Genomic DNA, 26,355 nt, shown 5'->3' on the forward strand with positions numbered 1-26,355 from the left:
ACCCTTTGCCTTGATGACAGCTTTACACACTCATGGTATTCTCTCAACCAGCTTCATGTCACCTGGAATGCATTCCAATTAAAATGTGTGCCTTCTTAAAAGTTAATTTGTGGAATTTCTTTCCTTCTTAATGCATTTGAGCCAATCAGTTGTGTTGTGACAAGGTGTGTTGTGTATGTGTGAGGGGGGGGGGGGGGGGGGGGGGTACACAGAAAATATGGCAAGAACAGCTCAAATAAGCAAAGAGAAACGACAGTCCATCATTACTTTAAGACATGAAGGTCAGTCAATACATACAATTTCAAGAACTTTGAGTTTCTTCAAGTGCAGTCGCAAAACCCATCAAGTGCTGTGATGAAACTAGCTCTCATGAGGACCACCGCAGGAATGGAAGACCCAGAGGTACCAATGCTGTAGAGGACAAGTTAATTCGAGTCACAAGCCTCAGAAATTGCAGCCCAAATAAATACTTCATTTAGTTCAAGTAACAGACACATCTCAACATCAACTGTTCAGAGGAGACTGATGGAATCAAGGCACACTTAACCAGCATGGCTACCACAGTATTCTGCAGCGATACGCCATCCCATCTTGTTTGGGTTAATGTGGGACCATCATTTGTTTTTCAACAGGACAATGACCCAACACACCTCCAGGCTGTATAAGGGCTATTTTACCAAGAAGGAGAGTGATGGAGTGCTGCATCAGATAACCTGGCCTCCACAATCCCCCAACCTCAACCCAATTGAGACGGTTTGGGATGTATCGCAGAGTGAAGTAAAAGCAGCCAACAAGTGCACAGCATATGTGGGAACTCCTTCAAGACTGTTGGAAAAGCATTCCAGGTGAAGCTGGTTGAGAGAATGCCAAGAGTGTGCAAAGCTGTCATCAAGGCAAAGGGTGGCTAATTGAAGAATCTCAAATATAAAATATATTTTGATTTGTTTAACACTTTTTTGGTTACTACATGATTCCATATGTGTTATTTCATAGTTTTGATTTCTTCACTATTATACTACAATGTAGAAAATAGTACAAATAAATAAAAACCCTTGAATGAATAGGTGTTCTTAAACTTTTGACTGGTAGTGTATATATCTCATTTTAACTCCGGTTCCGAGTTTCCGAGTTGTATTGAACACGGCATAAACTCCGAGTTTCCCACTTGTAAAGTGATTGAACCAATAGGAAGCTCGAGTTTCCGAGTTGTCGTGAAATCACCAAGAGAACAGCAAATGCGGCATGATCATCCGAACAACGCCCGCGTGACAGTCCAATAGGAGCGCGAGCTGTCACCATACGTCACACAGGGATGTGGCTCGTGTGGAGGGGACGGAGGTTTATATACCCTCAAAGTAAACTTCCGAAACTTTTAGAAGCGTCAGTACTGAGTTGAGTTGGCTATGATTTAAATAGGCCTATTTATCTCTTTACAAACGTTTCACACATTTAGTCTCATTGAGGCTATCCAAACTTGTCAGGTCAGTTAGTCGGTCCATAATTTATTTGAAAAGTAATTTTTGGCAACTTGCAGGAGCATCATCATGTATCCAGAATCTACAGTGGGGTAAGTGTTTTCCTACAATATCCACTGTTCATTATATCTGCGGATTCAGATATCAGAAGCATCAGTAATAATAATTGTGAACCTTATATGGTGCTGTATGGAATTGTTTAATGTTAGTGAGTGTGGACTAATATAGATTAATGTGCGTAATTTAACGGAAAGCCGTGGTCATTTGCGCTTCTGTAGCCTGCTATACTTTATCATTATTTTTGGTCCAGTCCTAGGTTCATTTGTCAACACTTTTTCTCGGAAGAGCAGTTTTACCAGGTGACAGGCGCTAAATGAATGGTTAAAAGAACATCTGTATATAGTGGTATGTGTAGGGTTTTACTGTGTCTTTAATTCTAAAGTCTACAATTATATCATGCCAGAAGGCTAATGCATAATTGGATTAGGCTCCATTGCAGACATTTACTGGGCTGCGGAAATTCCTCAACATGGAAAATGTGGCTGTAACTTCGCGCTTGGTTCGTCACGTAGCCCAGCCCCATGAAAGGAATCTGTTACTAGACCTACACATGCCATGGGGTGTGTTAACATTGTGGATGCTGGTAGTACCCTTTTACTGTTAAACCAGAATCAGATGAAGATTATTTACAATAGGCGAGAGCGTGCGTGTGTGGGAAGTCCTTGGAAAATGTTCTCAGTTGTAATCTTGTTGTAATGTTATATTACATAATAAAAGGCTGCTTCAGACACAGCTGTGTTTCCCAATTCCCTTCTCGCTCCACCGCTTTAACTCACACTCAGGATGTGACCCAATGGCACCCTATTCCCTTTATAATGCACTACCTTTGACCAGGACTCATAGGACTCTGGTCAAAAGTAGTGCACTATGTAAGGCATAGGGTGCCATTTGGGCTATGACACAGATGGTCATGCCCATCTCCCTGTTTTCTTACTTTTGAGGCTGTTTTCCCACACATTTCCCACCTCTCTCCCTCTGTCAATTACATTTCAATTGTTTTCCCTCTCTCTCTCTCTCTCTCTCTCTCTCTCTCGCTCTCTCTCTCCTCTCTCTATCTCCTCTCTCTCTCTCTCTCCTCTCTCTCTCTCTCTCTTTCTCTCTCTCTCTCTCTCTCAGGTGCAGCTTTGAGGAGTGCAGTGCTACAGCTGAATGGCTCCTGTCCCGGACAGAGATACGCCCCCTGGTGGGGATAGTTTGTGGCTCAGGCTTGGGAGGCTTGGCAGAAATGCTAAAAGACCAGATGGCATTTAAATACAGCGACATTCCTAACTTTCCCCAGAGCACAGGTGTGTAGTTTTAAATGCGTGTTATGTATGTATACTTATCTCTAATCTCTAATACACTGTGTGTACTGATCTAACTGGTTTTTGTGTGTTCCAGTGCATGGTCACGCTGGCAGGTTGGTGTTTGGCATGCTGAAAGGGAAAGCATGTGTTTGTATGCAGGGAAGATTCCATCTCTATGAGGGATACCCCATCCATAAGGTTTGTTGATGTTTATATATACACTGCTCAAAAAAAATAAAGGGAACACTAAAAATAACACATCCTAGATCTGAATGAATGAAATATTCTTATTAAATATTTTTTTCTTTACATAGTTGAATGTGCTGACAACAAAATCACACAAAAATTATCAATGGAAATCAAATTTATCAACCCATGGAGGTCTGGATTTGGAGTCACACTCAAAATTAAAGTGGAAAACCACACTACAGGCTGATCCAACTTTGATGTAATGTCCTTAAAACAAGTCAAAATGAGGCTCAGTAGTGTGTGTGGCCTCCGCGTGCCTGTATGACCTCCCTACAACGCCTGGGCATGCTCCTGATGAGGTGGCGGATGGTCTCCTGAGGGATCTCCTCCCAGACCTGGACTAAAGTATCCGTCAACTCCTGGACAGTCTGGGGTGCAACGTGGCATTGGTGGATGGAGCGAGACATGATGTCCCAGATGTGCTCAATTGGATTCAGGTCTGGGGAACGGGCGGGCCAGTCCATAGCATCAATGCCTTCCTCTTGCAGGAACTGCTGACACACTCCAGCCACATGAGGTCTAGCATTGTCTTGCATTAGGAGGAACCCAGGGCCAACCGCACCAGCATATGGTCTCACAAGGGGTCTGAGGATCTCATCTCGGTTCCTAATGGCAGTCAGGCTACCTCTGGCGAGCACATGGAGGGCTGTGCGGCCCCCCAAAGAAATGCCACCCCATACCATGACTGACCCACCACCAAACCGGTCATGCTGGAGGATGTTGCAGGCAGCAGAACGTTCTCCACAGCGTCTCCAGACTGTCACGTCTGTCACATGTGCTCAGTGTGAACCTGCTTTCATCTGTGAAGAGCACAGGGCGCCAGTGGCGAATTTGCCAATCTTGGTGTTCTCTGGCAAATGCCAAACGTCCTGCACGGTGTTGGGCTGTAAGCACAACCCCCACCTGTGGATGTCGGGCCCTCATACCACCCTCATGGAGTCTGTTTCTGACCGTTTGAGCAGACACATGCACATTTGTGGCCTGCTGGAGGTCATTTTGCAGGGCTCTGGCAGTGCTCCTCCTGCTCCTCCTTGCACAAAGGCGGAGGTAGCGGTCCTGCTGCTGGGTTGTTGCCCTCCTAAGGCCTCCACATCTCCTGATGTACTGGCCTGTCTCCTGGTAGCGCCTCCATGCTCTGGACACTACGCTGACAGACACAGCAAACCTTCTTGCCACAGCTCGCATTGATGTGCCATCCTGGATGAGCTGCACTACCTGAGCCACTTGTGTGGGTTGTAGACTCCGTCTCATGCTACCACTAGAGTGAAAGCACCGCCAGCATTCAAAAGTGACCAAAACATCAGCCAAGAGCATAGGAACTGAGAAGTGGTCTGTGGTTATCACCTGCAGAACCACTCCTTTATTGGGGGTGCTAATTGCCTATATTTTCCACCTGTTGTTTATTCCATTTGCACAACAGCATGTGACATTTATTGTCAATCAGTTTTGCTTCCTAAGTGGACAGTTTGATTTCACAGAAGTATGATTGACTTGGAGTTACATTGTGTTGTTTAAGTGTTCCCTTAATTTTTTTGAGCACTGTATATATGTGTGTGGCCTAGTTACAGTTGTGACTTAAATCGGCTTGAAAATAATGTGCAAATATTGTACAATCCAGGTGTGCAAAGCTCTTAGAGATTTACCCAGAAAGACTCACTGCTGTAATCAAATCACATTTTATTTGTCACATGCACCGAATACAATATTTTACCTTACAGTAAAATGCTTACTTACAAGCCCTTAACCAACATAGCAGTTTTAATAAATAAGTGTTAAAGTATTTACTAAAATAAACTGTAGCAAAAATAATAATAAATAAAAAATATATTTAAAAAAATGAAAAAAAATGAAAAATAACAATTAAGGAGCAACAATAAACAGTAGTGAGGCTATATACAGGGGGTACTGGTACAGAGTCAATGTGGAGGCTATATACAGGGGGTACTGGTACAATGTGGAGGCTATATACAGGGGGTACTGGTACAGAGTCAATGTGGAGACTATATACAGGGGGTACCGGTACAGAGTCAATGTGTGGGGGCACCGGTTAGTCGAGGTAATTGAGGTAATATGTACATGTACGTAGAGGTAAAGTGACTATGCATAGATAATAAACAGAAAGTCGTAGCAGCGTAAAAATGGGGGGTGGGGTCAATGAAATTGTCCAGGTAGCATTTTAATAAGCTGTTCAGGAGTCTTCTGGCTTGGAGGTAGAAGCTGTTAAGAAGCCTTTCGGACCTAGACTTGGCGCTCCGGTACCGCTTGAAGCTCTCAACCTGCCACACTACAGTCCCGTCGATGAGAAAGGGGGCGCGCTCGGTCCTCCTTTTCCTGTAGTCCATAATCATCTCCCATGTCTTGATCACGTTGAGGGAGAGGTTGTTGTCCTGGCACCACACTGCCAGGTCTCTGACCTCCTCCCTATAGGATGTCTCATTGTGGTCGTTGATCAGGCCTACCACTGTTGTGTCGTCGGCAAACTTAATGATGGTGTTGGGAGTCGTGCTTGGCCACTGCCAAAGTATTCACTTCCAAAGGTGTGAATACTTATGTAAATAAGATATTTCTGTATTTCATTTACCAAATTTGCAGAAAAAAAGCTAAATATGTCTTCACTTTGTCATTATGGGGTATTGTGTGTAGATGGGTGGGACATATTTTTTCACCCATTTTGATTCAGGCTGTATCACAACAAAATGTTGAATAAGTCCAAGGGGTATGAATACTTTCTGAAGGCCCTGTATGTATCACTGCCTGTTTTCTGAGTGGTTTTGTGTGTTATTTAAGCCCTAGTATTGGATTCCTCTCATTCTTTTTGAGCACCTCTCTTACTTTATTTTGTTTGCTGAAGTGCAGAGGCCTACCTGAACTGTATTTTTCACATCGTATTTCACAGTATAGCTGGTTGTGCATTTGAATGTTATTAGGATCCCCCATTAGTTGATGCCACGGCGTCAGCTAATCTTCATGTGTAAAAAAAAAAATTACAAAAATTAATAAACAATTACAATTTAAATTCCCAAATGTTGCAGGTCACAATGCCCATGCGGATTTTCAAGCTGCTGGGTGTGGAAACTGTCATCCTGACCAATGCAGCTGGAGGCCTCAATCAAGACTACAAGGTTGGGGACATCATGATCATCAAAGACCACATCAACATGCCTGGGTTCGCTGGGAACAACCCACTGGCAGGACCCAATGATGAGAGGTGTGTGGTTATGTATATAGGGAACGGTTAAGGACGTACAATAGAGTGATTACGGAATGCAAATTAAAAAGGGTGCCAGCGCCCAAAAATGCCTGTTTTACTTTAATTAAGCAAATGTAATTACTAGGTAATGTTTTTGGGGCGAGTACCCTTTTTCCACGACTGGTTTATCAGGGACTGAAAACGGGTTTGGTTAAGTTACCACCACTTCCTCCTCCTAGGTTCGGGGTTCGGTTCCCCTCCATGTCTGATGCGTACGACAGGGAACTTCTGCAGCTGGCACAAGGTGTGGGGGCGGAGCTTGGCTTTGCAGACTTCCTGAGAGAGGGAGTTTACTGCGTCCTGGGCGGGCCCTCGTTCGAAACCATCGCTGAGTGTCGTATGATGAACAGACTGGGGGCTGACGCTGTGGGTGAGTCCTGGAGCAGCTACCTCAAATTATCACAACACCTCAGCACTACTACAATCATCTTCTACTCTAGCAACAATTTAAACTTCTAAACTTCGTCCACTGCCATAACAATACTTTTGCAAGCACTCCGTTGTTCTTGTAGTTTGCTCTTGCAGCATTTCATGCAGAATTATGAAGAATGCAACTCTGCAACTTTTGAATTACATTGTCAGTTAGTGCATTGCTTTTGTCCTCCTCGTTCTCATTGTTCTAGGCATGAGTACGGTGCACGAGGTGATTGTAGCGCGTCACTGTGGGATGCGTGTGTTCGCCCTGTCCCTGATCACCAACCAGGCTGTGATGGACTACGACAGCCAGGAGAAGGCCAACCACGAGGAGGTCCTGGAGACAGGCCAGCTGAGGGCAAAGCAGCTAGAGCGACTGGTGTCCAACATGGTGACCCATATAGAGCACAACAATAACGACGCCTGATAACTCTGACTGAATGTGGTTACACCGTGTGTGTATGGGGGAAGGGGGGCATTCCGTAATCACCCTATTGTACGTCCCCTAGATATCTGGCCACGCTGTTCTTTTTCTGTACTTTAACATTCTTCAAGGTAGCTGTTTGTTGACAACATGACTCATTGTTTGTGTTATGGAAACATGACAATTCGGAGTAAAGTACTATTATTTATGAGCCCTGCACTAAACGTTTATAAATATAGAGCTGTATTGAGGTGAACTGACCCGGTGCACTGACAATTTAATGTGTTAACTTTATATTTATTTTTGTTCAGTTCAGAAATACTTGCACGTTGTACATTTTCTAACAAGTGTGACTAATATGTAGATTTTAAAATTAGATGATATAGGTGAAGTAAATTACCAAAACGTAAGGGTGTTCCCATAATATAGTGGGCTCTAAAGTGCGACCAATTTGGTCGCAAATGCAACAAAATATTTTCCCGTGCGAACTGCAGTTTTAATTTTGGAGCACAGAGAGAATGGTAAAGGGATAGCTTCTTCAGGAGATCCGTGATTCTAGTAAAGATGGTTCAGTATGAAGATGATTAGAAACTGCTTCTCCAATAGAAATCCCAGATCATGCATGCATGCGATGTCCTGGCAAAGTTAGCTAGCTAAACTCATGTGCGGAAACACATCATTGGGTCGAACTGTCGTGTTGCACTGAATTGCGCATTTGCATTCCGTCAAATCAAAGGCACTCCTTCGATATAAATGAAAACGTGTAAGTTTGTCACTTTCACAAGGTTATGACATGTTCAGCTACTTAAAACATTGGCTCGAATCTAGATTGAAAATCGAGAAAATTAACGACCAAGGAAGATTTTTCCACTCATTGGTTTCCCAAACCCCAGTCTGGTCTGTCGAGTCGGCTTTGCGCCACGTTCCTGGAACTATCACAATGTTGTGCCTCTCTTGAGTAAAAAAAAAAAGCCACTTCCGGTAATGGCCGTACCCCTTTCTAGTCAAAACCATGAATGTCAGATCTTTTGCCTGTAGACATCACAAACTTGACGCTCTTAAAGAGACACTGTACCATTTACAATGTAATGCATCTCAATAAGAAAATAGTGCTTTTGCATAATGTAGAAACCTTATATTCCCCACATGACCAGTATTTGTATCAACATTTTAGCTTTTTATAATAAACCAATGTATTTACAGCATAACATATTCGTTTCTAGGGCACAACATGTGCTTCAGAAATATAATTAATTTAGGCTATATATGCTCTATAAAAAAACGTTGCACTTCTGATTTTTTACAGTTGGGAGCACCAGTGCTACCCATGACATGTTTGAATTTAGACTGACTGTAACGTGCTGTAAAGTAGCAGTGTGTTGGTGTATTAACAATTATGTTCTCTGTATATTTTTAATACTTATTTATAGAAGCACTTTTTTATCGTGTAATGGATGCTTTTTAGTCAACGTCTTAAAAAGGGGTTAAACTAGATTATTTTACCTTCCAAACGATGGGTAGTTTTAGCTTTGCCTTTATAAGAATGCTCATGAATGTGTATATCGATGGGGATTGAAAGGTGAATATAGGGTATTTTGTTGGTGCTACACAAGTCTTACTGTCACAATAAACGGAGTCAACTTGATAGACTGTGGTGTTCAAGCGCCACTTTGTTTTCTATGTCTCTGTAGAATTACTGTGTTGTCTCACCACAACTGTCAATCCAGGAAGCTCTTTACCACTTTCTCACCCAACATGTTTTAATGCCATGTTGCACCTCCAACCAGCAATTTCCATGACGTCAGCGCAATGTTTTCTTATAAATACCCATACAAGGTCATGAGTAGGTTCTGTTTTACAAGCTGTCCTCCCCATCCCTTTAAGAGCATGGGGTTGTGTCCCAAATGGCACCCTATTCCCTATATAGTGCACTGCTTTTAACGTGTTCACTGTATAGGGAATAGGGTGTCATTTGGGATGTGACCCAGATGCTCCTATCATAATTAACCCTTTTTGTCTTATGCCTAATGTGTAAAGTATGACTGCGCCTGAGAACTGTGCTGTCAAGGCCTAAATCAAGTTCAACCAAAACCTAGTTGCTTTTTAAAACTAGCATCACCTTAATTGTAGAATAACACAAAGGTCGTATTTCCCTGCTCAGACATTGCACGCCAGACGGTGCAGTCAGGCACCAGATTGTTATAACACAATCTGATACGTAAAATACCTGTTGTAAGATCTGGCATGAGTCAGCAACGTCAGAGCAGGGGAACACAGACTAAATCTGGGGGGTGATGCCCAGAATAGAGGTATCAACTATATGACACTTTTAGATCAATTACTGACCCCAATAGTCAGGAAACATCAATTTCCTCTTTCTTATCAACGCAAGTGACAAACGTTTCTGCAACCTTCACATATAGTCATAATCAACTACAGTATTTGGTGTTTTACCAGGCTTGGAGCTGCTGGTCTTTTACCAGGCTTGGAGCTGCTGGTCTTTTACCAGGCTTGGAGCTGCTGGTCTTTTACCAGGCTTGGAGCTGCTGGTCCTTTACCAGGCTTGGAGCTGCTGGTCCTTTCCCAGGCTTGGAGCTGCTGGTCTTTTACCAGGCTTGGAGCTGCTGGTCTTTTACCAGGCTTGGAGCTGCTGGTCTTTTACCAGGCTTGGAGCTGCTGGTCTTTTACCAGGCTTGGAGCTGCTGGTCCTTTCCCAGGCTTGGAGCTGCTGGTCCTTTACCAGGCTTGGAGCTGCTGGTCCTTTACCAGGCTCGGAGCTGCTGGTCTTTTACCAGGCTTGGAGCTGCTGGTCTTTTACCAGGCTTGGAGCTGCTGGTCCTTTACCAGGCTCGGAGCTGCTGGTCTTTTACCAGGCTTGGAGCTGCTGGTCTTTTACCAGGCTCGGAGCTGCTGGTCCTTTCCCAGGCTTGGAGCTGCTGGTCCTTGGCAAGGCTAGAAACTGTAGTAGAAGCACTCTGGGGTAAAGTTTCCCCTAGGTACAGCTCAAAGATCAGCTTCCCCTTTCCCAATCCTAACCTTAACCATTGGTGGGGGAAATGCTAAACTGGATCAGCATCGAGGCATCTTCACCTTACTCCGGTGGGAGCAGGCACAGTAATCAGAAAGTGACGTCAGTGTTTGTAAATGGTTAGGAATACTCAGGCCATTGTTTGCTCTGTAAAGGGCATTTATACTGTATCTGCTGTCTACTAAAGGTTACCCCCCAGAAACATGAAACTATGCACACACACATAGCCACATCAACATTGAGCCATGTCGTAGCCTGGGTACCAGTCTGTTTGGCCAACATTCCACTCCTTATACTCCATGGCATATGACAAGGAGTGGAACGTTAGCTAAACAGACTGGTACCCAGGCTAGTCATGAAGTTAACTGTTGCAAAGTTACTCTGCCATGTTTAAAACAGCAGCTTCAGATCGTACTGTAACTTTTCAAATATATACAGAACAAAAAATAAAAGCTGTTGCCAGAGAACTGAATGTTAATTTCTCTATCACAAGCCACCTCCAAAGTCATTTTACAGAATTTGGCAGTACATCCAACTGGCCTCCCAACCAGACAACGTGTAACCACGTCAGCCCAGGACCTCCGCATCTTCACTTGCGGGATCGTCTGGGGAGTATTTCTGTCTATAATAAAGCCAGTTTCTGGGGAAAAACTCATTCTGATTGGGTGGGCCTATGTCTTCTCAGGCCCACCCATGACTGCGCCCCTTCCAAGTGATGTGAAATCCATAGATTAGAGCCCCAATTAATTTATTTAGACTGATTTCCTTCTATGAACTATAACTCAGTAAAATCTTTGAAATTGTTGCATTTATATTTTTGTTCAGTATATATCCGCAAAGCCCTTACTTATTGGAAAAGCATCATAACACCAATATTTCTGTAATAGGACAACCTCTCCACAGAGTTTTCTATATTCTCTTTGACTCCGCTCTGCTGAAATGAGTGATTCGCCATTACAGTAAAGGAGAACTTCAAATGGGGGTTAGTTCCTGTAGCAAAACTGCACTAGGGTGACTATTAGTTTGCTCTGTTCTGAAAGTTGAGTACCACTGCCCTCTGGTGTGTAGAGATTTACACAATTTACAATTACACAATCCAATACAGCAGTCAAGACTCTACAAAGGTTTCCCTGATTATTAATTGGTTCCACAGCATACTGTGTGCGTCGATGTGACGTGGCCGAAAGTAGAGCACTATATAGAGAAGATGGTGCTATTTGGGACACAGACATTGTTATATGACATGAATAGGTAATAAAACATTTTGCCAGAATACTTGATTATGGAGAGTACCGATTTTCATAGTTTATTAAAAGGTCTGATGCAAAACTATTCAATGTGTATTTTATTTCATGAAATGTTTCTGTAGTGTTGAAAATAGCATAAAACATCAAAGTTCTAATTTTTCTATTTTCATTTCTATTTTCATTTCTAAAGTAAAACAAATAACTTTATCTTAAATTCAGCTTTGAGGACCATATTTACGGACTTCCTGGATAGAGGTTTAATTATAATAATAAATGACCCACTCAGCTATACCCAGCATGAATAATCCTGTGCCTCTTCAGATGGTGCAGAAGAGTGAAAGTCTTGCCACACTGAGCGCAACCATATGGCCTCTCTCCACTGTGGACACTCTGGTGCGTCTTGAGACTGCTCTGCTGGGTAAACCTCTTCCCACATGTGGCACAGCTATAGGGTCTCTCTCCCGTGTGAATGCGGTGGTGTATAGTCAGGTGCGAGGAGCAGTGAAAACTCTTCCCGCAGACGGTGCACCGAAACGGCCTCTCTCCCGTGTGACTTCGCTGATGTATCTTGAGATAGGACAGGCGACTAAAACTCTTGCCACACTGCGAGCAACTGAAAACCTTCTCTGTTATGGCTGTACCCCAGTGATTTTTCGTATTATAATGAGGCATAGAGAAGCTTCTGAGGCCACCTGGTGTAAAAGTGTTATTGTTCAATCGAATCCCTAAATGGGAGGCAGTTGGTCTGTCAGTGTCACTCAGTCCAAAGCTTCGCTCTGCTGTGTGTCCAGTGTCTTGAGGCCTGGACGGTGGGATGTGATTATTCCTCTGGGAGAACACCTGATCTCTCTGCCTGGTCTGCTGCTGTGAATGGTTGATCTGTGGTCGGCACTGAAAAGAACTAGACACAGACTGAGATGCACTTACTTTCTCTTTCTGAAAGACTTTGTTGTACATTGATCCATTGCACGGTCTATGTAAAGGTGAGATGGCTGATTTACTAGGGCCTTCCACTGGGCTAGAGAGGGGCTGTGGCTGAGGCTGAGCCTCGGAGCGATCTGGAAAACTCTCTGAATACTGGTCGGCTACATAAGAGAAATCAGGAAAGTCAGTCTCTATGACTATGTCATCATTCCCTTGAACTATAGACGACCACAGTTGACTGTCTCTTTCATCCATTACAAATTCAGAGCTCACGGGGTTCTGCTGCTTTACTGTGCTCCTCTGACATCCAGCCTGACTGAATCCAGAATGTTCTTCCTCCTTCTCAGTCTTTATTACAAACTCTAGAACACTGGTCTCCTCCTCGCCACAGTGCCCAGACTGAGACTGGCACAGCTCACTAAGCTTCTCTTGGCCTTCTGCCAGCTGCTCTTCCAGGAGAATTAGTGGGTCCTGATTCTCCTCTTCTTCCAAGTCCTGATGATTCCCAATGGGAAGCTTCTGAATGGCATTATTGACGTATGCAGTGTTTCCTAGATAGAAGGTGCAAAGACAATCGTTATAATTGCAAAGCAATATAAATGATATATTTGTAGTTACTTACATTATGTCAAGAATTGCATGCCCTTCTTATATGTCCCAAAAATATAGAATTGCAAAGCAAATGTTATCAAATGAAGGTTCAACACCATGGCCAGTAGAACACTGTTTGGAAACAAAGTAGCCCAAACCCACCCTATTCCCTACATAGTGCACTCCATTTAACCCAAGCTTTACGAGCCCCTGTTAAAAAGTAGTGCACTATATAGGGAACCATTTGGGACAGAGCCAGTGTTTTGAAAGGAAGTAGGCCTGTCCAATGAACCCATTGAATGCAGTTGCCCTGTCCAATGGCCCATTGAATGCAGTTGCCCTGTCCAATGGCCCATTGAATGCAGTTGCCCTGTCCAATGGCCCAATGAATTCAGTTACCCTGTCCACTTGGTCCTCTGTGTTGCTCCCTGCTCCATGATCCATCATCCTGTCTCTCTACCTTAATGAAAGGGGTTTCTATCTCTGCAAACTAGAAGAATGAAACTATTAGACAGTATGCATTGTCAATTTGTCAAGTTTCAAGTCTGTAAGATTTAATTGGGTTATGGGTTTTCTAGAGATGTGTCCCTTTCGGCTCCTAGTTGAGCAAAGGGCCTCAACAGGCATGCACCGTCAAGGCCCTTCAGTCTACTCGGAGCCGAAAGGAATACGATACTACCAATCTCTGATTCAACTACACAAGAATCAGTCTATGGAGCACAGACCTTAATTTCTCCCAAAGCTGATCCAAACGCATCCTCATCTCCTCGCTGACTGGGTCTCCAGTCTGAAGCACAGCTGTCCATGTATTTCTCTGAAACAGCAAATGATTACAGACATAAAGGAGACTCCCAGGACTCTCCAGTAGTATTTTTTTGACAGGTAGGCAACCATAAGATTCCGACCATATTTATGGTCACTGTAAGTACATCTTCCCAGTATGGAATTGTGCGCCGCCCTATGGGACTCCCAATCACGGCCGGTTGTGATACAGCCTGGATTCGAACCAGGGTGTCTGTAGTGACGCCTCAAGCACTGAGCTGCAGTGCCTTAGACTGCTGCACCACTCGGGAGCCGAGTTTTCTAATCAACGTTCCTCAATCCAGGGATAGAAGATGGCGCTGCACTACTAATTGTCCAAAATGATACAACGAGAAGACTGAAATACTGATCGCTTTTACTTAAACTGCCCTTTTTTGTCCTCATGCTAGACTAAAGCAACCCATTGGATTCCACAACACTTCAGGTAGTTACTCACCTCAACGCTAGGCGTCGTATTTTCACGGAATCCATGGGCTGCTATAGCCTAGGTAGACTAACATTGGGACGACAAAAAGGCAGTTTAATAAAGAAATAACACTATTTCAATATTTTCGACGTAACATTTTGATAATGGGAAAATTAGGATTGCAGCGTCATCTTCCATCCCTGGATTGAGGTACATTTCCAGAGCCATATCTAGCGTCTGCTCTGTGGTGTCCTTAGCTAGCAACGGTAGCCTAACAACTACATTTCAAAACAAACCAATTAAAAAATCGGCCCAATAACAATCTATATTTCTCCAATGTTTTGCCTTGAATAAACACAACCACATAAATACTTAGCTAGGTATTAGAATAGCCTTATCTACAAATAACAATAGAGGCCTAGCCTGTACGAGTGAGCGCGTTGGAGCTAACGTTAACTAGGGAACATAACAGTAACGTTAACTTCTGCGTACCACAACATTTGGTACATTACTCACCGGTTTGTCGTGAAATCCGCGCAATCTTCAGTTCATTATCCACCATGAGCAGTTTTCTCCGCAAAATTTCATTTTCATTATGCTTCCGAGATATTTCGAAATGTAATACAGCACAGTTGTCATCGATAAGTTTGGCGATTTCTGCCACCGCTGATTTGGCTAAAACCTCCATGATCGAGGTTAGTTGTGTCTGAATGGCGATACAGTTAGACATTTTGAGTGTCGTTTAAAAAACGAGTTAATGTAAATGTTATTCTAAAAGCTAGCTAGCTACATCAGCCAATTTAAATGTCTGCAAAAAATAAACCTAGCTAACGTTAGCTAGCTACTTCCGAGTCAAAATCTTCTTCTATCATATAATGGCTGTCAGCAAACAAATGTTAAAGGTGCATGCCACCACCTACTGTGCTGGAGTGTGTGGACAATCATGGTTTACAACATTAGTTCCACATTTCTAAATCCTCCAACATAACTCAGCACTTCTGAGAGAGAGAGAGATTCTAATAGACCATGCCACAAATCCCTTCCAAACCCCCCCAACCCTATCCAACCTCAATGACCTTACACTTAAATCTTTCCCTCTCTTCAACATACTTGCAACAATATAACAACACATGCTCCATCGTTTCATCAACCATACTCTCCAGACACAAACCAGTCACATGCTTGCTAACAAGATGTAAAAACGAGTTCAATGTATAATGTCCTAGACACGTTGAGCAAATACCACCTCTTCCTTCCTAATCTAACATTTGAATCTTGGTCCACCAACCTTTCTTTGGAGGGAATATAAATGCCGGCCCTTGGGCTCAGGGTCCCATCCTGTCTGCCACACAAAAAGGCTCTGATCTTTACATTTGGCCTCACCTTTACCCAGTGGAACATTCATATACATTATGACTCATTTTAAAGCTCATTTGGCTATGTGGTCTACAATTTCATTCTCTTCCACACCCAAATGGGCTGGGACCCAGTAGAATCTCACTACTTCACCCACTATCTTAATTCTCCATAATAACATGAATGCCTCCAATAGTAGGTCACTCCATTAGATTTGCCAGATGATAAACTATTCAATATAGACAGAGAATCTGAGCGTACTATATATCCTTCTGACAGGTTGAACATCCTCCACCCAATGAAGGGCAATTACTATCGCCAACTGTTCAACTGAGTATACTGACAGTTCGTCTGTTAGTATTCTACATATCTTCACATTAAATTCAAGAACATAAATGCCTGATCCTGTGTGCCTACTATCTGGGTCCTTGGATGTATCGGTGAAAAGCAGTAAAAATGCATAAAAACTTCTACCAATGTAATTGTCAACCAGTTTCCTTAAATCACTGACTTCTGACCAATATTTTATTCTCTACCAAGGTTAGATAAACAGGATCTGGGAGTAACCAGAGGAACATCCCTTATCAGCACAGAAGGGCCAACCTCCAACTCCCTCAAACCACACTCATGAGCAAGCTTTCCAACCAAACCCACTGCCTTGTCTAGTAGTATATTCCCAACAGTCATCTAGAACGGTAGCAGTGAGATGATCAACCTCATCATTGTCGACTACATAGGCATCAGATAAAATAGATCCTATTTTAACTTAAAAATGTGATTAAATAAGAAGGATAAAACCCAGTTATATAATCTCCCACCAATACCAAGTCCTTCCATCTTAATCAGTAGGCCTTCTCTCCACATAGTGTCTTTTCAATATAAAAAAAGACAGTAGCAATTACTTCTTTCATGGCCGGAGTATTTTCAACTTGCTCACCTTTACTAATGTATTCAAAGTAGATCGACCTTTACGGAATCCACTTTGACAGTGACTCAATAAACCTCTATGTTCCAGGAAATATGACAATCTGATGACTATCATATTTTCCATCAATTTACACAAGTTAGAGGTCAGTGCTATTGGTCTAACTATCAGCACATGAAGGGTCCTTGCCAGGCTTTACAAAATATAATATTACTGCATGTTTACAACCAGGTAGGTATAAACCCCTCACTACAAATCCTATTAAATTATCCCAGGGGAACGTACATGACCTCATCAGGTACAGTAGATGCTTAAACATTACATAGCACAACTGATCATGACCTAGGGCTTTATATCCACACCCTATTAAGGCTGAAAATCAAATAAAATGTTATTTGTCACATGCGCCGAATACAACGGGTGTAGACCTCACAGTGAAATCCTTACTTACAAGCCCTTAACCAACAATGCAGTTTCAAGAAAGATCCCTAAAAAAATAAGAAATTAAAGTAACATATAATTAAAGAGCAGCAGTAAAATAACAATAGCGAGGCTATATACAGGGGGCACCGGTTAGTAATATGTACATGTAGGTAGAGTTACTAAAGTGTCTATGCATAGATAATAAACAGAGAGTAGGAGCAGAGTAAAAGGGAAGGGGGGGGGGATAATGCAAATAGTCTGGGTAGCCATTTGATTAGATGTTCAGCAGTCTTATGGCTTTTGGGTAGAAGCTGTTAGAAGCCTCTTGGACCTAAACTTGGCGCTCCAATACCACTTGCCGTGCAGTAGCAGAGAGAACAGTCTATGACTAGGGTGGCTGAAGTCTTTGACAATGTTTAGGGCCTTCCACCGCCTGGTATAAAGGTCCTGGATGGCAGGAAGCTTGGCCCCAGTGATGTACTGGGCCGTACGCACTACCCTCTGTAGTGCCTTGCGGTCGGAGGCCAAGCAGTTGCCATACCAGACGGTATGTCAGGATGCTCTCAATGGTGCAGCTGAAGACAAAAATGTACATTTTGAGGGAGCATGCAATTGGCAGCGATTACAGCCTTGAGTCTTCTTGGGTATGATGCTATAAGCTTGGCACACTTGTATTTGGGGAGTTTCTCCCATTCTTCTCTGCAGATCCTCTCAAGCTCTGTCAGGCTCTGTCAGGTTGGATGGCTATTTTCAGGTCTCTCCAGAGATGTTCGATCCGGTTCAAGTCCGGGCTCTGGCTGGGCCTCTGAAAGACATTCAGATACTTGTCCTGAAGCCACTTCCGATTTGTCTTGGCTGTGATGCTTAGGGTCCTTGTACTGTTGGAAGGTGAATCTTCGCCCCAGCCTGAGGTACTGAGCAGATTTTCATCAAGGATCTCTTTGTACTTTGTTCCATTCATCTTTGCCTTGATCCTGACTAGTCTCCCAGTTCCTGCTGCTGAAAAACATCCCCAAAGCATGATGCTGCCACCACCATGCTTCACCGTAGGGATGGTGCCAGGTTTCCTCCAGACATGACGCTTGGCATTCAGGCTAAAGTTTTCAATCTTGGTTTCATCAGACCATAGAATCCTGTTTCTCATGTTCTGAGAGTCTTTAGGTGCCTTTAGGCAAACTCCAAGCGGGCTGTCATGTTCCTTTAACTGAGGAGTGGCTTCCATCTGGCCACTCTACCATAAAGGCCTGATTGGTAGAGTGCTGCAGAGATGGTTGTCCTTCTGGAAGGTTCTCCCATCTCCACAGAGGAACTCTAGAGCTCTGTCAGGGTTCTTGGTCACCTCCTTGACCAAGGCCCTTCTCCCCTGATTGCTGTTTGGACAGGCAGCCAGCTCTATGAAGAGTCTTGGTGGTTCAAAACTTCTTCCATTTAAGAATGATGGAGGCCACTGTGTTCTTCGGTACCTTCAATGCTGCAGAATTGTTTCTTCCCCAGGTCTGTGCATCGACACAATCCTGTCTTGGAGCTCTAAGGACAATTCCTTCGACCTCATGGTTGGTTTTTGCTCTTACATGCACTGTCAACTGTGGGACCTTATATAGATAGGTGCCTTTCCAAATCATGACCAAACAATTGAATTGACCACAGGTGGACTCCAATCAAGTTGTAGAAACATCTCAAGGATGATCAATGGAAACAGGATGCACCTGAGCTTGAGTCTCATTGCAAAGAGTCTTGAATACTTAGGTTTTATTTTGAATATGTAAGTAAAGTTTTATCTTGAATACATTTGCAAAAATGTCTAAAAACCTGTTTTTGCTTTGTCATTATGGGGTATTGTGATATCATTATGGGGTATTGTGATGTCATTATAGGGTATTGTGATGTCATTATGGGGTATTGTGATGTCATTATGGGGTATTGTGTGTAGATTATTGAGGACATTTTTTTTATTTAATCAATTTTAAAATAAGGCTGTAACGTAACAAAATGTAGAAAAAGTCAAGGGGTCTGAATACTTTCCGAAGGCACTGTATTCCTATGCAACACTCTGTAAGCCCTATTTCTTTCTTGAATAGCCGCAGTGCACTCTTTGAACCACCTTCCTCTTGTCACCCACAACACTCACTGGCTCATACAGTGCATTCATATAGTATTCAGACCCCTTGACTTTTTCCACATGTTGTTACGTTACAGCCTTACTCTAAAAGTGAGGTGTTTTTTTTTACTCATCAAAGGACTTGAACCCGATCAAACATATCTGGAGAGACCTGAAAATAGCTGTGCAGCGACGCTCCCCATCCAACCTGACAGAGCTTGAAGATCTGCAGAGAAGAAAGGGAGAAACTCCCCAAATACAGGTGTGCCAAGCTTGTAGCATCATACCCAAGAAGACTGAAGGCTGTAATCGCTGGCAAAGGTGCTTCAATAAAGTATTGAGTAAAGAGTCTGAATACTTAAGCAAATGTCTTTGTTTTTTTATTTGTAATAAATGTGCAAAAATTTCTAAACCTGTTTTTGCTTTGTCATTGAGGTATTGTGTTAAGATTGAGGGTCAAACATTTTCTTAAATCCATTTTAAAATAAGGCTGTAATCTAACAAAATGTGGAAATTCAAGGGGTCTGAATACTTTCTGAATGCACTGTATCGTTCTAGATCGCAAATCTCCAGATATTTCATCAAACATCGCCACAGATAGTTGACAAGGGTTATAAAAATGTTGCTACTTAATATTACTACCTGCACTGTAGATTTCCACTATCACACATTCATATTCAGATGGGACAGGTATATTACCATATATATGACCTTCCCTTATGAATGTAGCACAACCACCCACCCTGTCCAATTGATCAATAAGATCCAACTGAACAATAACCAGGAATAATAAAATCAAGATGTGGTCTAAGCCACGTTTCTTGAGCACATATCACATCAGGTTTGATCTCGAAATCAATTCCATACTTCTTAAAGTCCTGACCGTTAGCAATAAGGCTTCTGGCATTCCACTGAAGGATGACAAAAACCATGACTATCATTATACTGAGACATTCAATCATTAGAATGATTAAAAGTCAACATATCAACAATCATGGCAACAGTAACATCTGTTACTCCTAAAAAACTGTTGCTGCTCCCACAATAACCTTCAACTTGGCTGTTCTTCTTTCCTCAAGTGCAGTCATGTTGATAACCTTTCCAATGAAGGCTATAAAGTCAATCTGATTAACTATCAAGGTGTCTTTTGACACGACACATTTGTGAGAGCAAGCTTTCAGAATGGTGTCAGGACCAACATAACTCCTACAGTAGGTCTACTTCTTCCAGGACTGACCCTGTCATCTCCATCATTCTGCCTAATAGTTCCACCAAACTGCCTTGAAGCCTCTGTTAAGAGACATTATGTATGATTTTATATCTTTGGGCCTCTCTAGCCACTTTCTGCACCTGGCATCCACCAAATGATGCACTGTGCCTCCCACAATTACAACAGTTAACCTTGACATTGTTCCCACATTCACCATAATCCTGTTCCCCTCCATATATTGTCTTTCCTTTGCACAGAGCCACTACATGTCCCATTCTTTGGCATTTAAAACACCTTAATTGGAGGTGGGCAAAACCTTTTCAAACATGAGTCAAATTTCTGTTACCGTAAGTACAAGAAAAGTGATAGGAATCCTCTTATAAAACATTTTATTTTACTGTCACTAAATAAAACAATTAACACACAAAATTGAGACGTTCACAATTTTACATTTATTTCAGAAATCCACAAGCAGAAACCCCAAAAAACAAATCAAAGCAAAAATAAATTAAGTTGATTTTCCTGGGTTAAGATAGCTAGAATAAAAAAACTCAATAATTTGAACTATTCTACTCAATGAGTAGTAAGCAACCTAGCCCAATAATGAACTAAAGGAGCCTAACTTTACTCCTTATTGTCCAAGGATGTTCTGTTTAGAGGCGAATTGGGTCTGGTAGCCAAGACAGCCAAATACGCCATCTAAACGTGAATCTATTCTCAATTGCAGCAGTTGGTTCTAGATACATATCGGCGGCAGTGTAGCCTAGTGGTTAGAGTGTTGGACTAGTAACCGAAAGGTTGCAAGTTCAAACCCCCGAGCTGACAAGGCTGAACAGGCAGTTAACCCACTGTTCCTAGGCCATCATTGAAAATAAGAATTTGTTCTTCTTCTTTGCCTAGTTAAATAAAGGTAAAATAAACATAAACCCTCTACAGAAGACAGTGTTTTTCTGTGTTTGTGGTGGCATCCATTTACACACACAGCTGTTAGGAGATCATCACTAATCAGCCTTGTGGAAACACTAACCCTATAAAAAAAGGTATCAATTTAAATGTATTTTCTCGCTGATATGATCCTTATGCTTCCAAAACTGTACCACAAGCGACGCGTGGTAATGGTCAGACCGAATGTCTGGGCTCTTAAAACTTCCACGAACAGAAGACGCTTACTCCAATGACTCATGTGTAATGTAACACAACAGAGTCATGATCAAGGGTTAGAGGCAACCCTACCATCAAGGTCTTCACAAACAAACAAAAATGGATATGTTGCCTACATGTTAAATTGGATCAATGATCCATAAGGTTGATGCAGGAAAGTTTTTCTTAAAAACACTTTTACATTATTGGAGAGATGATACCTGATGACGTAAAACAAAGAACTACTCAAATGTTCCTTTTTTCGTAACACCAACATTTGAATATCGCTATTGTAAATGAGAATTGATTCTCAATTAAAAAGGTCAAAAATATAAATAATTAAAAAGTCAAAATGACCATATCAAACAAACAAATAAGACATCTTATCAACACAATTTAGTTGGACATCTAAACTGTTGCAACACCATCAACGTGTTAACAATAGCAGCCAAATGTCCCATACTCATTAACTGGTGTTGACTTGAGTTTTGATGAGGTAAAAACAACTTTCAGTAAGGGTGTGTCCCAAATGGCAATTCATACCCTAAAAAGTAGTGCACTAAATAAGGAATAGGGTGCCATTTGGATAGGGTGCATTTGGAACACACTTAAGACTCTTTGGCCCTTGATTAACCTATATGAAGTCTCTGATGAGCTTTCAGGCTGCTCTTCTGAGTGAAAGTCTTACCACATATCTCACAGCTGTAGGGCTTCTCACCAGTATGAGTGTGCAGGTGTCTTTCAAAATGACTATGGCGATCAAAACTCTTTCCACAAAAGGAGCATATGAAACATCTATTTCTTGTGTCGTCTGTAGTGGCACTGGTTCCCTCTGTACTGTCAAAACTGTCTATGCCAAGGGCAAATAAAATCCCCTCTTGACTGTAGTTTGGTTCTGTGATATACGCTCTCATTGCCGTTTCCTCCTCTACAGGTAGTGGTGACGGTGGTACCCGGTCCTGAAACCTAGGTAGTACTGTTCCATCACCATCCTCCCTGTTCCTTGCATGTAGAACCACCCCTGCATACTGCTCTTGCTCAATCACATCCAACTTGTCTTTCTCATCCTGAAAAGACAAATCTTCAAGTTCCACCTCTCTAGAAGCTGACGTATAGAACCCGTGGTGGTGGTGCAGTCCATCAAAAGGACTGTGATGGTATTTGACACTGGGTGAAACAGGATGGGAGTTCTGCTGCTTTGTCGCATCGGAGGAGCAACCTGGATTTAGTGATCCAGACTCCATATCACTGTGCCTCTCTGTGAAAGATCTACACAGCTGACTCTCCCTCTCATCCATGACATACTCTGGGTCGTCCTGGTAATCTGGTCGTTCTGTGCTTTGTTGGTGTTGAGGTCCTGACTGACTGAGTATCTGGGATTCAAACTGCTTCTCTTTCTCTGCTCTCCCCATCAACCCCTGCCCCCTGCCCTCCTCCTCCTCACTGTGCCCGGAGCTAGGCTGTGCTTCACCAGGTGAGGGCTGATCCCTCGGTTCCTCTGGGTTCTCCGAGGGTCTAGGATAAAAGTCAGGCTTCTTATCATCAAGCAGAGATTGTCCCGTTAGCATGTCAGCATCGTCTGCTTGACAGGAAAAAGAGTATCAAGTATTTTAGCATAGATTTTAACAACATGGCAATTCAAACAATGTAAATCATCCAACATGAACAGTTTAATGTCATCTTAAACCCAACAGAGAACAGGAAAACACTTCGTATCCACCCCAAAATGGCACCCAATTCTGTATGTAGTGTACTACTATTGATCAGAGCCCTTTGGGTCCTGGTCAATAGTAGTACACTATAAAGGGAATAGGGATCCATTAAGGATGCAGCCTTATTTAAGCCTTATTTAATGATATAACGGGCATACTGTCTGTTAATTACAGAATAATTGACTGATTTACACTCTTAAGAGAGTTAGTTTTTCATGTATTTAAAAAAATATATATATTATTTTAGTCTCTTACCTCTGTGAGTCTTCAGATGTCCTTTGAGGCTACTCTTCTGGTTGAAACATCTTCCACACAGGTCACAACTATACGGTTTCTCACCCGTATGAATTCGCTGGTGTCTTTCCAGATGACCAACACGCTCAAAAACCTTCCCACAGAATGAGCAGATGAAGCACTTCTTGTCCTTGGTGACTCCTTGGAAGGTTTTCACCTTCCTTTCCGGAAAACTGGAGAAGATGGGAGGATGGTTCAGAGAAGCGCCGTCCGTGACCTGCGAGTTTGGATGTACTGTACCGTCACTTGCTATCAAGAGTGTGTCTGAAGGTCCATAATGTTGCTGTCTGAGCTGTAAAATCATATCCTCGCTGACATCTACATATGGTTTCCCTGGAGATGAAGCACTGCTACATGACGCTTCCACCCTTCCTAGGACAGGAAGTACAGGAGAGTGATCAGTGAGACACTGGGAGTTCTGACCTGAACTGGAAGGTACAGGAGAGTGATCAGTGAGACACTGGGAGTTCTGACCTGAACTGATGAAATATTCTGAATTGCTCGTCTCCATATCGTTGTCTGCTTGTGAACTGGACATCCACGGCCGGCCGTCTCTCCCGTACGTTGACAAGTCATCATCCAGTTGCTGTTCTGCTCTTCCTGCAGTCTGTTCTCCTGCTTTATGATCTAGTGTCTGGAATGCATCCTTCTCCTCCCCCGGCTCAGACTTCGTGGGCATCTGAGGAGCAGTTTGGAACACTTCGTCCTTCTCGTTCATCTGCTCTTCCTCAGACTGACGTCCATCCTGGAGAGGCTTCTCTTCGTTGTTAGCTAGTCCGTCCATCGATACTGTGTGGAAAGATTACATTTGAATAATAAAACAATGAGGCATAGAATTGTTTATGTCCTATTAATAACCAACATATTGGATGTCATTATGTAGTGAGTGTGTCCCATCCCTATTCCCTATATGATGCACTACCCTATGGGCCCTAGTCAGAAGTAATGCATACATGGAATTGTCTATGACCTATAACCTAATAAGTGATTCTAATCTCTTACCTCTGTGAGTCTTCAGATGTCCTTTGAGGCTCCCCTTCTGGTTGAAACACCTTCCACACAGGTCACAACTATACGGTTTCTCACCCGTATGAATTCGTAGATGTCTTTCAAGATGGCCGTAACGTTCAAAACTCTTTCCACACAGTGTGCAAATGAAGTGTTTCTTAACCTGGCAAAATATTTGGTTGCTCGCTCTCCTTGTCGTATTATAATTTGGGTCAGAACCCAATACACATTGAGGGTCTGGGTTTGACTGTACTGTGCCGTTGCTTGTTCTCCTGAGCGCGTCTGACTGCCGATGACGTGGTTGCTGTCTGAGCTGTAAAATCATATCCTCTCTGATGTCTGACTCTAAATATGGTTTCCCTGGAAAGAAAACACTGCTGCGTGATGCTTCCCTGTCTTTTATCCCTGTAGTCTGCTCTTCCTGTTGACCCTCTCCTCCTGGCTCAGTCTTCACCAGAATCTCATCTGCAGGTCCAACTCCTTCATCCTTTTCATTAAAATCTTCCTCAGGCTGCAGTTTTTCAAGCGAGGTCTTCCCCTCACAAGTGGTACCACTTTTACCAGGCCCTGTGGAAATCAATAAGCACTGTATGTCAGTCATCAAAATCATTTATTGGTTGTTTTAATTGTAATCTAAATGGATGTGTTGCTGTGGGAAGTTGTGTCAAAGAAGGGTGTAATGGTTTGTAATAATAATGATTTGATTTCACATGCCTCCTGTTTCTATAGCGGGATGTATAAGTACACCCCCTGGACAGGATATTAGTCTGTTGTAGGGCCTTACTCCCAAATCCATCTCCTTAATTCTGAGTGTCAAGCAGAGAGTCTGTGGTCGAACCCCCAACCTTCCAAACTCAGGGTGTAGGCCTCCACTCTAACAACAAGGCCACTGAATTGGTTATAATAATAGTTATTGCTATTCCTCTCCCATCCCATTGTGCACAGACAGATATGACCCGAGGACACACTCGTCTGTTGTAGGGCCCTAACGTTAGCCCTGGGCACAGTGCAGTGTGAACGTGAGTTGGCTGATTACATACGCCTACATCGTTTACCTGCAAATATTTCTGGCTGACTAATGTGACGTCACGTGCACAGTTAGCTATTGATTGATTATAAAATAGTTAGTACCACTACGTCGACCCACCTCTCCTAAAATTCTCAGCAGCAACTGATCGACCATGATGAATGCGTCTTCGAGCATTAATCCCTCGAGCTTTTCGAAGCTCGCTGTCAAGTTGTTGTACATTATTTTTCAGGACGTTGATTTCATTTTCCCGTCGACACATTTCCACACGTAACACAACTATGCCATCGTCGACTACTTTGCTAATTTCTGAAACCGCAGCTTTAGAAAGTACCTCTATGATGGAAGCGATCTGAGCCCGGAGAGAAACACTGCTCAACATTTTCAAACGTTTGCGAAAACTAAACATAGATCGGTCTGACTTCTGCGGATGATCGAAACTTTGTATCTAAGTAATATGCTAATAATTTGGTTTAAATATGCTAGCAACAATGTGAATCACGTAGTTATGTGCAGCTACAGAGAGGAAAAAGCGAAGCGAGAGCTTTTACTCCAACCAAAATCTGCCCACGACGTGAGGAATTTTTGTATGGCGGTCAACGGAAAATGGAATTGTTAATTTGCTATGTGAGGTAAATACAATACTATATTGATACAATAGACGTTTCGTAATGGTTAGCTTGTTATGCATGCACTGATATAAGTAAACGCATGTGACATTTCGTCTATTTAGAAATATCGACTATATCGGAGTTGTCATAGAGCTAGATAGAGGCCTCATCATGGATACAATGTTGCCAATTAAGGGCTTCAAATAATTTTAAAGTAGTCAACTTGGTGGGGATTCCTATTATTTGGGAGCAATCAGCCAATGAAGAAGAAGAAAATGGCTCTTGAGTGGCTCAGCAGTCTAAGGCACTGCATCTCAGTACTAGAGGCGTCACTACAGACCCTGGTTCGATTCCAGGCTGTATCACAACCGGCCG

General features: G+C 42.7%; 3 protein-coding genes across 8 annotated transcripts; 1 reads left to right on the plus strand and 2 right to left on the minus strand.

Moving 5' to 3' along the window:
• The first annotated feature begins 1,332 nt into the window (after positions 1 to 1,332).
• LOC110530769 (purine nucleoside phosphorylase) lies at positions 1,333 to 8,805 on the plus strand. Its single transcript, XM_021614033.2, has 6 exons — positions 1,333 to 1,567; positions 2,652 to 2,821; positions 2,916 to 3,019; positions 6,103 to 6,278; positions 6,500 to 6,690; positions 6,944 to 8,805. Exons 1-6 carry the CDS (start codon positions 1,545 to 1,547, stop codon positions 7,159 to 7,161), a joined length of 882 nt encoding a protein of 293 aa, XP_021469708.2. The 5' UTR covers positions 1,333 to 1,544; the 3' UTR covers positions 7,162 to 8,805.
• A 2,673-nt stretch (positions 8,806 to 11,478) lies between these two features.
• Positions 11,479 to 15,046, minus strand: LOC110531017 (zinc finger protein 260). 3 transcript variants are annotated; one of them, XM_036986506.1, is made up of 5 exons: positions 14,693 to 15,043; positions 14,207 to 14,263; positions 13,674 to 13,762; positions 13,348 to 13,438; positions 11,479 to 12,908 (listed from the first exon to the last, which is right to left on the minus strand). In XM_036986506.1, exons 3-5 carry the CDS (start codon positions 13,752 to 13,754, stop codon positions 11,716 to 11,718), a joined length of 1,365 nt encoding a protein of 454 aa, XP_036842401.1. In that variant the 5' UTR covers positions 13,755 to 13,762; positions 14,207 to 14,263; positions 14,693 to 15,043; the 3' UTR covers positions 11,479 to 11,715. The 3 variants fall into 3 exon arrangements, with proteins under 3 accessions (XP_036842401.1, XP_036842398.1, XP_036842400.1); XM_036986503.1 differs by lacking the exon at positions 14,207 to 14,263; XM_036986505.1 differs by lacking the exons at positions 13,348 to 13,438; positions 13,674 to 13,762; positions 14,207 to 14,263 and having other exon boundaries at positions 14,693 to 15,046.
• A 5,415-nt stretch (positions 15,047 to 20,461) lies between these two features.
• Positions 20,462 to 26,146, minus strand: LOC118965565 (oocyte zinc finger protein XlCOF8.4-like). 4 transcript variants are annotated; one of them, XM_036986510.1, is made up of 5 exons: positions 25,490 to 26,146; positions 24,706 to 24,909; positions 24,337 to 24,600; positions 23,296 to 24,123; positions 20,462 to 22,910 (listed from the first exon to the last, which is right to left on the minus strand). In XM_036986510.1, exons 1-5 carry the CDS (start codon positions 25,776 to 25,778, stop codon positions 21,958 to 21,960), a joined length of 2,538 nt encoding a protein of 845 aa, XP_036842405.1. In that variant the 5' UTR covers positions 25,779 to 26,146; the 3' UTR covers positions 20,462 to 21,957. The 4 variants fall into 4 exon arrangements, with proteins under 4 accessions (XP_036842405.1, XP_036842404.1, XP_036842402.1 ...); XM_036986509.1 differs by having other exon boundaries at positions 23,296 to 23,706; positions 23,809 to 24,123; positions 24,337 to 24,909; positions 25,490 to 26,145; XM_036986507.1 differs by having other exon boundaries at positions 24,337 to 24,909.
• Between the last annotated feature and the right edge of the window lie 209 nt (positions 26,147 to 26,355).

This window comes from Oncorhynchus mykiss, chromosome 8 (genome assembly GCF_013265735.2).
Source record: "Oncorhynchus mykiss isolate Arlee chromosome 8, USDA_OmykA_1.1, whole genome shotgun sequence".
Lineage (NCBI taxonomy): Eukaryota > Metazoa > Chordata > Actinopteri > Salmoniformes > Salmonidae > Oncorhynchus > Oncorhynchus mykiss.